Source organism: Aricia agestis, chromosome 11 (assembly GCF_905147365.1).
Source record: "Aricia agestis chromosome 11, ilAriAges1.1, whole genome shotgun sequence".
Classification (NCBI taxonomy): domain Eukaryota; kingdom Metazoa; phylum Arthropoda; class Insecta; order Lepidoptera; family Lycaenidae; genus Aricia; species Aricia agestis.
Window position 1 is genome coordinate 6,606,081 of NC_056416.1, and position 13,333 is coordinate 6,619,413.

The window sequence follows — 13,333 nt, forward strand, 5'->3', positions numbered from 1 at the left end:
ATTTTAGTTGAGAGGTAACTGAAGTGTATTAATGTACCATCGAGGTAATTGATTCATAGGCAATTGGCAGACCCACGTCATTTGGTCGGCTTATGTCAATTCAATCTTAGCTGTGATCGGTCGGATGGGTTTGACTTAACGCGACCAAATTACTTAGGTCCGCCATCTGCCTAGGAATCGACTTCCCTGATAGTACATCATACTCGCACTTTTAGTTGCGTAATAACTATTTAGTAATCCGGCCCTTTAGCCAAGACGTTTTCTTGATAGAATCGCCGATCAAAATGTATGAAATTGACATTACACGAGTCCAACGTCAATTTCATATTATCGAACGCTTATGTCAATTTCATACATTTTGATTGGCGATTCTATATAAAAGCGATAAAGAAAACTTCTTGGCTAAAGGCTCAGTGATTTGCTGCTGTAGTTTGAAGGTAGATCTTTAAGTTTTAAGGTAGATCTTCTAAGATAGAGCTTTCTCTAAGTTTTAGATTGTATATCAGATAAATATATCAGATTTAATATTAAATTACAAAACAGAGAGCGTTAATCAACAAAATTTATCGTCGTAGTTCCTAAGCCAGCTAAGTTATTAATTGGTTCAGACTCCAGAGTTCCAGTTAAAGATTAATAGCTGAGAATTCCGGTTTGTCATCAGTTTATTATTCTAAAATTAGTTCGGGAGCCGAGTCAAATTAGTTTAGAGATAGGGTCGTGGTTTCCGATCGTTGTGGTTACCTCCATTACGCTAAACCGGGAAATTATTGACTTTCCAATTTCAGGCATCCTTTACTGAGGTAACAGTATACATTTTGGTTAACTTGCATGATCGTTTGATTTGAACAATGGAGTAAATTAATCTATATTCTATACTAATATTATAATTCTGCAGAGTTTGTTTGTTTGTTTGTTTGAACGCGCTAATCTCAGGAACTACTGGTCCGATTTGGAAAAATTCTTTTACTGTTGGATAGCCCATTGATTGAGGAAGGCTATATTTTATTACGCTAAGACTAATAGTAGCGAATAAATAGAGGGAAATGTGGAAAAAACGGGGGAAAATATATGATAAAGCTTATTTGAACGCGCCAATATCAGGAACTACTGGTCTGATTTGAAAAATTCTTTCAGTGTTAGATAGCCCATTTATCGAGAAAGGCTATATTTTATCTCGCTAAGACTAATAGGAGCAAAGAATTAGAGGAAAATGTGGAAAAAACGGAGGAAAATTATTACTGGAGCAATTTTTATGTTATTTGGCAAACATGAAGAATTGACCACGTTAAGGAACAAATGCTATTTTATGCGGGAAAATGTACGTGTAAATTCCTAAATTACGCAAGCAAAGCCGCGCGAAAAATCTGTATATAATAAAATCGTAGGAAAGTCAATTCTGTATATTGAATATTTTTGTACAATAAATAATATTTGGGATGTGATCTACTATGCTAACGCGGACGAAGTCACGGGCAACAGCTAGTCTATACTAATATTATAAATGCGAAAGTATCTCTGTCTGTCTGTCTGTCTCGCTTTCACGCCAAAACTACCGAACCGATTGTAATGAAATTTTGTAAACAGATAGTCTTAAGCCTGAGAAAGGATATAGGCTACTTTTTTACTGGAAAAAAGCGTTGTAAGGGGGTGAAAATGCGTAAATTTGTTCAAATTAAGTTAGTTCCAAAAATTCATACCAGATGGCGCCGTGCGTCTCCTACATCGCGCTAATGCTTGCCCAAAAGTCTATCTATAAGAGGTGGTATTATCTTACAATCTGTTTTGGATATTTTTCGATTGTTATGTCTTTTTTATGTTATTTAATAAATCAGTACTTTATCTATGCAGTGACGTAACCTTAAAGTTTAAACCTATCAATGGTAAATAGTTTATGGGTAAAGTTGTGTAATTGGGGGGCTAAATAAGCTTAAAAATTTGGCATAAAATATAAAGTTAAATTAAAAAAATTGAAATATTATGTGCACACTGCACAGCTGTTTTGATTTAAGGGGTAGGTACCAGGGTTTTTTTTTATAAAAGCTTTTGACACCAATTTTGTTGACATTGCGCGCTATAAACTGAAGTCCACGCGGACGAAGTCGCGGGCAACAGCTAGTTATCTATATATATAAAACTCAAAGGTGACTGACTGATTGACATAGTGATCTATCAACGCACAGCCCAAACCACTGGACGGATTGGGCTGAAATTTGGCATGCAGGTAGATGTTATGGCGTAGGCATACTCTAAGAAAGGATTTTGATAAATTCCAACCCCAAGGGGTTCAAATAGGGGATAAAAGTTTGTATATAATAATACTTCTTAACGCGAGCAAAGCCGCGGGCAACAGCTCGTACAGAATATTTATGACATGATGATAACTCTACATTCAACGCAATCTTCTGACCTGAGTGGTAAATGATACATTAAAGGAAATTAACTTAGAAATTTTAGGCAAAAACTTGGTTCACAACAAGTTCATAAGGTCTCTACTATGACACGCATGACGCATCGACAGACATGTCAAACTAACACGCCACTTTTTTTTGTTGAAGCCGAAAATTATTCAGAACAACAATTATAATAATCTTACCGACAACAACAGCATGTTAAATGCTTGGCCAGCTTGCAGACGCCGGTAAAACAGTGTCGGTACAGCACATACGGCCAGCCGTACGCCGCGATCGACAGCCTGAGATAATGAAGAGCATCATCCAAGTTCATCCACGGGGGCGTCTCGGAGAAAACCTTGTTCAAATCCGTGGTGTATATCGGTTCCTCATCATTCAACATCTGTATCCTCCTCATCTCTCTCGTCTCTCGCTTCTGCCTCACCCTGAGGAGGACGCAGCCGGCCACCACGTCCGATGGCACTAAATCCGTTGACCTGAACAACGCGCTGAGAAGAGCTGCAAAAAAAAACTTGAGTCGTAATTTGAAAATGGAAGGCAAACTAAATTCTATAAAAAATAATGCACTAAAAGTTACCAAAATTTTGAAAATATTAGAATAGTCTATGGAATAGTCAATCATCTCAATGTGATCTCAATGTATGAACGCGAAGCTAGCATTGTTTGAGCGAAAAGTTAGAACGGTTCATTATTTACCTTTACTGGAAAGGATCGAAGTTATTATAACATCTAAAAATAAAGTAGAATAAACTTTGAAGTCCTTCGCTTAGACGTAATATTGGGTCAGTTAAGAAATGGTGCTTACGTCACGGAGGCCCGAGTCCTGACGTCACTCGACCCTCGTATTAATTCTGATATTCGATTAACGTTTAAGTCTTAATTGCTTATCGCCTAAGTGTTTGTTGTATTTTTGGATACTTTTTAGGTTATAGCTGTTATTTAGTGAGAAGTTTCAAGCAATAAATCAAACATGACGTCAGGAACCAATAGTTATATTAGTAGGTACTGCGTGCAGCGGCATCATTTTTTGTGATTATCTATTCACTATTTTTGTTATCTTCCTACCTAGACTGTTTTAACGTCATCGGTAATTTATTTCTTAAGTTTTTCTTGGAACTACGTAGACCTATTGACGCTTTAAACTTGTGTTTGAAAAGGCTAAGTTTTTCTGAAGTATCCTGAATCATTTGTCATACCTAGTTAGCAAAGCAAAAACTTAGCACAAAGCATTAAAAAATAATTGTTTGTGATTCTAGAATCTAGCTTATTTAGAAAAAATGAAGACCGGTTATGTCCATGCAGAGTCATAATATCATGCATGTAGAGTTTAAAGAGCTATTGTGTTTAGATTAATCTATGTTCATAATATTTTATTGATAATTTAAGTTATTTTCGTTGATAAAAAGATATATTTTTCCTTTGTATTTAACCTACATTCGACACTTATATGTGTACTTTCCATGGAATTCTAAAATAAGATTAATAATATGACTTAATTAATTAAATGTTAATATTACCAAATAAATTTATTTTCTTTCTTTCTTTCTAATATGTAGAGAAACAATGATGAAAAGAATGAAAACTTATGAATATTATCTCAAACCTCAACATGGTAATATTTTAATAGCAGAAACAAGAATGAATGAATAATAAAATAAAAATATGATCAAAAATTCAAAATCGCAATGAGAGAGAATCGGACGGAATATTGAATTATTCATAAATAACAGATTTCTCTTATTGAATTTTGCAGGGTGCATATTTCCATCCATACTAATATTATAAAAGCGAAAGTGTGTCTGTCTGTATAAAGTTTAGATCAAATTCAAATACAGTTGTTGATATAAAGGTCTTAGTTCTAACATGCTGACATAACAATGGCGTGCAATTTAATTAATTTTATCTGAAGCTGCGATGCTTTAGATGTCTTTCCCAAAAGTGGGCGACAACGCCCCCTTGTGGACGCTGAAGGTCTAAAGGGTGTGGTCCCAGAAAAAAAATGGGGGCGTTGTGTAGAGGCTTGGGGGGTGATTTATTTCATCTGGATGCACTTTAAATTGAAACAAGAGGGGTGCTAAAACATAATTTGTTGTCACAGTGGGCGGTAGACAAAATGCGTAGGTAGCGTATGGGAAAACACGCGCGCGGGCTCTGCGCGGGTTCAGCGCGTGCTGCGCGCGTGTTTTCCCATACGCTATAGTAGAACACGCGCAGAACACGTGCACGTCTGATCGCGCCCTTGCCCGAAGTTTGGGAACCCCTGCTTTAGTTCTTTAGTTCAACCAACCTGCGACCTGCTGGAACGCCTCCTTGCCGTGCTCGTCGCGTTTCAGCCAGCAGAACGCCCAGCGGAACCGGCGCGACCACAGCCCCGTCACCTTCCGGTGGTGGCGCACCTGGTTGGGCGTGTCCTGCATGTCCCCGTAGTCCACGGAGCCCAGGGGGTCGAACACCATGAAGAGACCGAACACCGTCAGGCCTAGCTGCACCCAGTTGAACAGTACTATGCCTGGAACAAATTGAATGGTTAAAGAAATGCAACGTTTACAGCCTACAAAGTCAAAGTCAAAAGATTTTAACGAGAAGAAATGAAACTCCTAGATTTTCTACCCTCATCCATACTATCCGTCGTGGGGAACATATCGTGGGAGAGCCATGCTTCGGCACGAATGGGCCGGCTCGACCGGAGAAATACCACGTTCTCACAGAAAACCGGCGTGAAACAGCGCTTGCGCTGTGTTTCGCCGAGTGAGTGAGTTTACCGGAGGCCCAATCCCCTACCCTATTCCCTTCCCTACCCTCCCCTACCCTCCTCTATTTCCTTCCCTTCCTTTCCCTACCCTCCCCTATTACCCTATTCCCTCTTAAAAGGCCGGCAACGCACCTGCAGCTCTTCTGATGCTGCAAGTGTCCATGGGCGACGTAAGTTGCTTTCCATCAGGTGACCCGTTTGCTCGTTTGCCCCCTTATTTCATAAAAAAAAGAACAACTTTAACGATTATAGTTAGGACAAATAAGTATTTGGTAAACAAATATTTAATCATCTACCTTCTTATATAATTTGTATAAATTAATTTTATAATAATTTGTGGTTTCGGATAATGGTAGAGGATCGACTCACGGCGCCCCTCTTGCCGCTACACGGCGCACCAGGGCGCCGCGGCGCACAGTTTAGGAACCCCTACGCTATACGATTTTTTGTGAGAAATTTTAACTTTCCTAAAGGCTTCCAAAATCTTTTTTGTCTGGGGCACGCTATGCTTCTGCATAAGTCATCCTACTCTAGTTTGCAACTCACTCGATTTTGCAACAACGAAGACACTGTTAATGAAAGCAAAAAAATGATTGGCACATAGCATTAGCGTCAATTTGTATGAACCTTGTATGTCCTGCCATAACTTTACGACTGAGAAATGATAAAAAATACAATTTATATTTTTCTAATGGCCAAACGTGTTATGATGTTTACGGACAAAAAGTTGGAAAGCCCCAGCACGTTTATTTACTGTAACTATTTTATCTAAATTCGAATAGCTTATAACGTCATGTATCTTCTAAATATCTATTAGTTATAACGTCAGAGAAATTAAGACAACTGAACGAAGCGGTAAGTAACAATTTGAAAACTGACGTTTTTTTGCATACATGGAAGCTTAAGAACAAAAAAAAATGATTTGAAATAAAAAACATATGGATTTTATGTATACCTAGCTTGATATATTAGTCAGACGATGAAGTAGGTGAGTAGATGATGTAGTAAGGTAACAAGAGTAGAATGAAGCAGTAAGGTAACGAGGTTTGATAAAATTATAAGGGAAAACGTGCTACCCTGTTACGACAAAACAATGCAACCCGGGTTACATCAATTTATAATAATATAGTCTTTTATCTACTTGATGTAAGCTTTGTATTGATTGAACACAAAAAAATTGAGGACAAGTTTTTAACCGAAATATTCCATGTATCATTTTGCTGTAACCCAAAATGTGGATGAAATATTTCTGAAAAACACTGTAAGCCACCCGGCTATACGTCTTGTAAAAATATTAAATATTGCAGCGTTTATTTTTGTTTTTGCAAAACACCGCAAGCTGAGTTTGCCCCTTAATATTTTATACTGGCACATGTTTCTATAGTATTTTAAGATAATTTAAAAAATACGATAAAATAATGTTCTAATGAAAATTTGGAAATATTATAAGTATTCAGCTCATAAAGAAACCATGTACCTATCTATACTGGATAAAATTTGGTAACGAGCTTAAGTTAAAAAAAACTCATAATATTTTGAAAGTTACAGGATACAGCGTTTTATCGTAACAGGGTAGCGTGATTGCTCTTATGTTGTAAAATTTTAGTTACCCGGTTCATCCACTCATGTCTTCGAATATCGGGCGGTTCATTGAGTTAGTTTCATTAAATTTATGATGTTTGCCCAATATCACTTAATATGATGAAGCTTCCTCTTTATTGCGTAATGCGTATAGCGTTAGAGCCTTCAACATCAGCGTCTACGATCCAAAACATTGAGCAGGTCGTACATAACCTATCTTAATTCTGAATAATTTAAGTATCAGACTAGATTTTATCAGCAGATTATTATATATATGTTAAATAATGTTTCCAAGGTCGAAAGTCTATTTTTAACCGACTTCCTTCTTATCTAATAATAATTTGATAATGTCATAGTAAGGAACACGATAAATTCGACGTGTAGGTAGTGATTAGGAACTTAATATTAGTGCCCCTAAAATTGGGCTAATTTCGATTCGGTTACCGCACTTATTATAGTTGCTGAGGATTTTTGACATGATTGGTTTTAAGGCCATCCCCTGAGCAAACGACCTTGACCATACATTTGCCGCGTTGCCGAGATCGCAATCGCAAAAAAAAAATTAACTGCAAATATATTGTAGTGAATGAAATTGTCGATCTATTGGCGTGTGTTTCAAATAAACGTAACTTGTAAATACTAGGGAAATACTGAAGTCTGAATGTATGCTTGAATTTAAATAAATTGGTATTACTTTGGAAGCTGATATCGTGAGTATAAAAAAAAACAAAAATAGAAAATTAATAACTGTGAAAGGAACGTTGAATACTTTAGACTTATTACTAATTTATACGTTACTAAAGATTACTGCTGTATTTTTATTATAATTTTGTAGCTTTCAAATTATGAGTCAATAAGGCTCTAAAAACGGTAAATTACAAACAGGTAAGCCCCTGTCAAAAAACCTCAAAAACTGGGCATTACTTTGTAAAATCGTCGAAAAGCGCGCGAAAACATTAAACAACCAATCAAGAAACATTCGAATTTCAAAACACAACAACAGACTTCCAGCCAGGGCTAGTCAACTTACTCTGTATAACAATACTGGAGAACTTGTCCATGACGGTGCACTGTATGACCTCGCAGAACATCCACATGGTGCCCATCACGTTCAGGCCCACCTCCGGCAGCACAAGGAACACCCTGGAACGTGTCATGAGTTAGAGCCAGTCCATACACCGCGTTGCGTCAGCGTTGCGTCGACGCAGCGCTGCCGTTGCGTTGTTTTACATACAAATAACCAAGGTGCTGTGTGCGTCGTCGCAACGCACACATGACAGACAGTAGCCCACGAGACGAAGCGGAAGGGGGTGTTGACGTGAAGACTGCTTTCAATGATGAAAAACTCAAAGCAGATATGTTACTACCGCGCGCGTTGTGAAGATTCAAATAGGGCCCAATTGGGCCGTCTGTTATTTAGTCTGCATCGAGCGCAGTCACGAATGTGCCGCATCTTGTCTTACCTAAATAAATTAAAAATGACGTCGTGCGTGTATCGAAAATGTAGCAATTATGACTCGAAAGTAAACAAAACACATGGAATCTCTTACCACATGTCTTGATTGCAATAAATACCTCGATTATTTACATTTTCAATTATTTTTTCGAACAATCTGGAAAAAATCGAATTTTCGTCATAGCTCAGGCGAAGAAACAGACAGCGATACGATTCGACGTTTAAAAATAGAACTGTCTCTTTTATGTAAATGGTTTTTCGTATCTTTTGTTTCACTTGTCTGTCAAATTTTTCAATGTTTACAATTTTGAATTTGAAAATTGTTCGGAAGAGATTTAAGCCGGAAAATAGTATGGACGTAACATATCTGTATAAGTAGAATATCATTGACTGCTTCATAATAACGCTGCGATGACGCAGCGCCCGGCGCCCGTGTGGCCGACTGTGCGCCAAAAGGCAGCGCTGCGCCGACGCAACGCTGACGCAACGCCCGTGTGGACAGGCTCTTAGACTGGCCATAGACGGACCGCAAGTTGCAGTCGGGACCGACTGCTCCGGAGCGGTCGCGTTGATATTTGCACCGACCGCTCAAGAACTGCTCGAGCGATCCGTGTATTGCGGATATGAATTTAGTATGAAAACTGCAGATCGCCGTGCGGCGACCGAATTTTGCAGTCGGTTTCGAGTTTCGACAGCAGGATGCGGTCCGTCTATGGTCGGCCATACAGCCTTTGATAACCTCAATTCTACTATTTATGCCACATTGATTCGTTCACATTCGAACAGCTTCGTTTTTTCCGATTCATGGATGTATTTGATCTGGTGCATTTTCCATCAAACTACAATAATGTGGTATAATATTCACTCGATATCTTAGATCAGGGGTCACCAAATTGCGGACCGCGGTCCGCATCCGGACCGCCGCCGACCCATTGTGTGCGGACCAAGCATATTCGAAGATAAACTTCGTTAAAAATTAATTTCGTTTTCGACATACTGATGAACATGTAGCAATTACCTACTACAATTGACACTTTCCTCATTGATACAAATAAATACCTTTGTAATTTCCGTAATTACATTTGTTATATATTTTATTTTAATGTGTGGACCGCGAAGGTCATTTTATTTCTTAAAACGGACCCCGAGCGAAACTAATTGGTGACCCCTGTCTTAGATTAATGATTGGTCTTGGATTGGTATTGGACGTCGTAGCGTCGTAGCGCGCGGAGACCAATCAAATTAGCGGAGACTAAGCAAACAATAATGAATATTATCAGGGCGAGCAAAGTGAGCCCTACTATGTCCCACAACAGCACTTTTGTGGTTCACTTTACGGAAAAACTATCACGCCTATAATTGATTTGTGCTTTAACATAGTAATTTTTATTTAGTAGATGTGTTATCATCAGTCAGTCAAGATTTGGTTACTATTAAAATATATAAAAAACTAGCTGTTGCCCGCGACTTCGTCCGCGTGGACTTCAGTTTATAGCGCGCGGTGTCAATAAAATTGGTGTCAAAAGCTTTTTCGAAACCCTGGTACCCCTTAAATAAAAATACCCAAAACAGCCGTGTAGTGTGCACATAATATGTTTTTTTTTTTAATTAAACTTTTTTATACCAAGCTTATTTAGCGTTATACAACTTAGCTGCATAACATGTATAACAATCGAAAGAATCGAAATATTAACTCAACATGGTACCACCTCTTATAGAAATACATACGAGCAAGCGATAGCGCGATCTAGGCGACTCTTGGCGCCATCTGTTCCAGTTTTTGGAACTAACTTAATTTGAACAAATTTACGCATAAACACCCCCTTACAACCCCTTTTTCCAGTAAGAAGTAGCCTATGTCCTTTCTCAGGCTTTAGACTATCTGTGTACAAAATTTCATTACAATGGGTTCAGTAGTTTTGGCGCTGTTTTTGAATTTGATATCTAAGTTGGTAGGTGAGTTATTAGTTGGTAACGTATAACAATTGAAAGAATCGGAAAATCTAACTCAACATGGTACCACCTCTTACAGAAATACGCATGAGCAAGCAATAGCGCGATCTAGGGGACTCTTGGCGCCATCTGTTTTGAGTTTTTGGAACTAACTTAATTTGACCTTTACGCATTTTCACCCCCTTACAACCCCTTTTTCTAGTTAAAAAGTAGCCTATGTCCTTTCTCAGGCTTTAGACTATCTGTGTACAAAATTTCATTACAATCGGTTCAGTAGTTTTGGCGTGAAAGCGAGACAGACAGACAGACAGACAGACAAGACAGACAGACAGACAGACAGACAGACAGACAGACAGACAGACAGACAGACAGACAGACAGACAGACAAACAGACAGACAGACAGACAGAGATACTTTCGCATTTATAATATTAGTATAGATTAACCTAAAGGTTTAATTACCACGCAGAAAAACGACCCGAGCCCTCACAAAGCTCGGTTTTTAGCTAGTAGGTATATTATAATATGTTTGTAAATGCTTAATTTGAGCGTTAAACAATTATGGATCTTCACCTCGAGAAGAGAAAGACGCTAAAGTTGTCCTTAAAACTTTATTTGATTTTCTGTCACAATAACGAAACATTAATTCTTATTCCCTTTGTGTAGATTTCAGTTAGGTACGGTACTTATTTTCCATTAAACCCAAGTAGACTTTTATCAGGCTTACGCGAAGTACAGCTGTAAGTTGTAACTTTGGGAAACAAAGAATTAGGTATTCTATCCATCAGAAGTTCTTGAAAAATTGTAGTTATAACTAATATTAGTAATAAGTAATAACAGTTCTATTGACAGAAAAAGTAAAGTAATAAAGCAACACATTTCAGTAAGTAGCAATAAAGTTTTATCCGATAATATATAGAAGACCTTCAGAGCAAGTTACCTGCTAATTTCACGGCGGGGATCAAACCCCGGTGTCAAGGGGCCGTTTAGAAGTTATAATGACGGTGGCGACGTTAACCTTTCCCCGGCACGTGTTATCGCTGATCTTATGGACTTTAGGTATACACATATAATGACGTGTAGGTAATAACCTACACGTCATTATATTGACATTCTATTCATATTTTGCGCGGCTGTGTTTAGCCGAAAAAGGCGATTGTAATGAAAATGGCGCTATGGTAAACGCTGTCAACTACCTATTGTGCAACTATTTCTCAAAATGTTGGTTTCGTGAAAAAAAGTTAGTAAACGTGTATACATTTCTAGCTGGTTTCGGTTAGAAAGCTAGTCTAAGCGCATCTGGGTGCCTTTTTCTTCCACAGAGCGAAACCGAAGTGTCACTAACTTTAGCTATTTGTCATTATTAAAGCCAAAGCCAGGGGGTGCTTTAGTTTCAAGCATATTAGGTCTTGTAAACAAAACAATAAGAGCAATTATATGAATTATAGGAATCTACGGCAGTGGTATTTTAAATGTTTAAAAAATACAAAATATCTGAAATGTGTTGGTAAACTAGCTTTGATGCCAAAAATGCTCAAATCAATACCGACGTTCATCTGCATTTAGATTGACATAAATCGGGTTTCGAGCATCAATATACGACCTAGTACTGTAAAACCTGGCCTAGGTACGAAAAATAACAGTATTTTTTGTCGCCAAGCTTAGGTATAAAAAATATTAGTCTTATGAAATAAACATTAAAACAGACGGGAGCTTTACGATGCCGACTATTTCACGAGTAAAAGTTTTCTCCAGTTTACACCGAAACTAGACAACACGAGGCATAATAATTGGTGATGCATGAAAGCGAATGAAAAAATGAAACGATATTATGTAATTTCAATTTTGTATCTCTATGTGCTGGACCGCCAGGATCAAGCTTCGTCTCGTTTTTGGTGTGAACCGATTCTGTGGGTGCGTTTTCATTGACTGCATCGTGATGAATGTATTTTTGCGAACCAATAGAATTGCATCATTTGCTTCACCTCGCTAAGCGCAGCGATTCTATAGGATATACTTAAAATCAAATTCCTCGTAACGCAGCTCCAGTGAAAACGCAACCTTATTTATTTATGTACCTTATGTACTATCAATGAAATTGTTTTACAGGCAGACAGCGGATCTATATAATTTAGTCGCATCAAGCTCAACCAACAGATCGGCTAACGTTGCCCTACCGAATAACGCAGGTCTACCATGTGCCTATGAATGAATGATGGTAATTATGTATAAGGCAAAGAAATAATGAAACTCACTTAAGTAGTAACAAAGGTGCGACGAGTTTCCTCGCTTCCGTCTCCGAGATGGTGCCCCTGGCGGACTGCTGCGCCAGGGCTGCCAGAAGCAGCATGAGGCACGCCTGCAGAGTGAGCGTGCCGCACAGGTAGAGGCGCACGAACTCCCCGCCGTGCCAGCCCTCGCTCTGGCACTGCCATGTCACCGGGTATAGCACTTCTACCACTAGGGCGATCAGGATCAACCTGTGTAAAAATAGATGATTTTAGAACACTCTGTAGCTAGGAGCAATTCAGTAATGTAAGGGAATACCGAATATCAAAAGATTATTAAAACCGACATAAAAGTCATTTGATTGCAATTTGCAATAGTGATGCAGCTGCGAAGGGAAGTCCATTTGATATTTTAGTTATTGCAATTAGACGAACTAGTACATTAACTTGTCTAGTAAATAAAGTTCAATTTTGAATCGCTATCCAAGAAATGCCGAGACGCGACGACCCTTAATTGCTCTTGAATGCCAATTGCCAAATGCTAAATATGCCGAGACCTAACTAAATTTTTTTGTTTCAAATATTACCAGGTATAGTTTTGATAGATGTTTTAAAACAGTTTATAGTGAGTAACAAAAACCACCTTTTTTGCTTTTCGTTAACAAGCAGTAATGTACACTTAATACATTTATTTTTGTGGTCGAAAACGCTTTGAGCGGAAGTGACAACCTTCGAGTTGAAACAAACAACATAATAACACCTTTTTAGGGTTCCGTATTTACTCAATGGCGCTCAGAGAAACTTATGGCTTTGTGAAATTTATCTTTGGTTCTATTGAAAAGGTGTTTACTTTATGTGGTAAAATAACAATATTTTTAGGTTAGGTTAGGTTTTCATTTTCATTTCATTTCATTTCATAAAAAACCTATTCAAGGTCTTTTCTTGTTACCAAA

The 13,333-nt window shown here is 38.1% G+C and overlaps 1 protein-coding gene across 7 annotated transcripts in view; it reads right to left on the reverse strand.

The window, feature by feature from the left end:
* LOC121731550 (diacylglycerol lipase-beta) overlaps positions 1-13,333 on the reverse strand; it is a 128,569-nt gene that overhangs the window by 23,054 nt on the left and 92,182 nt on the right. For all 7 annotated transcript variants that reach the window (XM_042121025.1, XM_042121029.1, XM_042121027.1 and 4 more), the window contains exons 3-6: positions 12,408-12,632; positions 7,775-7,887; positions 4,699-4,920; positions 2,594-2,909 (exon numbers count right to left, since the gene is read on the reverse strand). In XM_042121025.1, the coding sequence (XP_041976959.1) occupies positions 2,594-2,909; positions 4,699-4,920; positions 7,775-7,887; positions 12,408-12,632 (876 nt within the window). The remainder of the gene's footprint in view (positions 1-2,593; positions 2,910-4,698; positions 4,921-7,774; positions 7,888-12,407; positions 12,633-13,333) is intronic.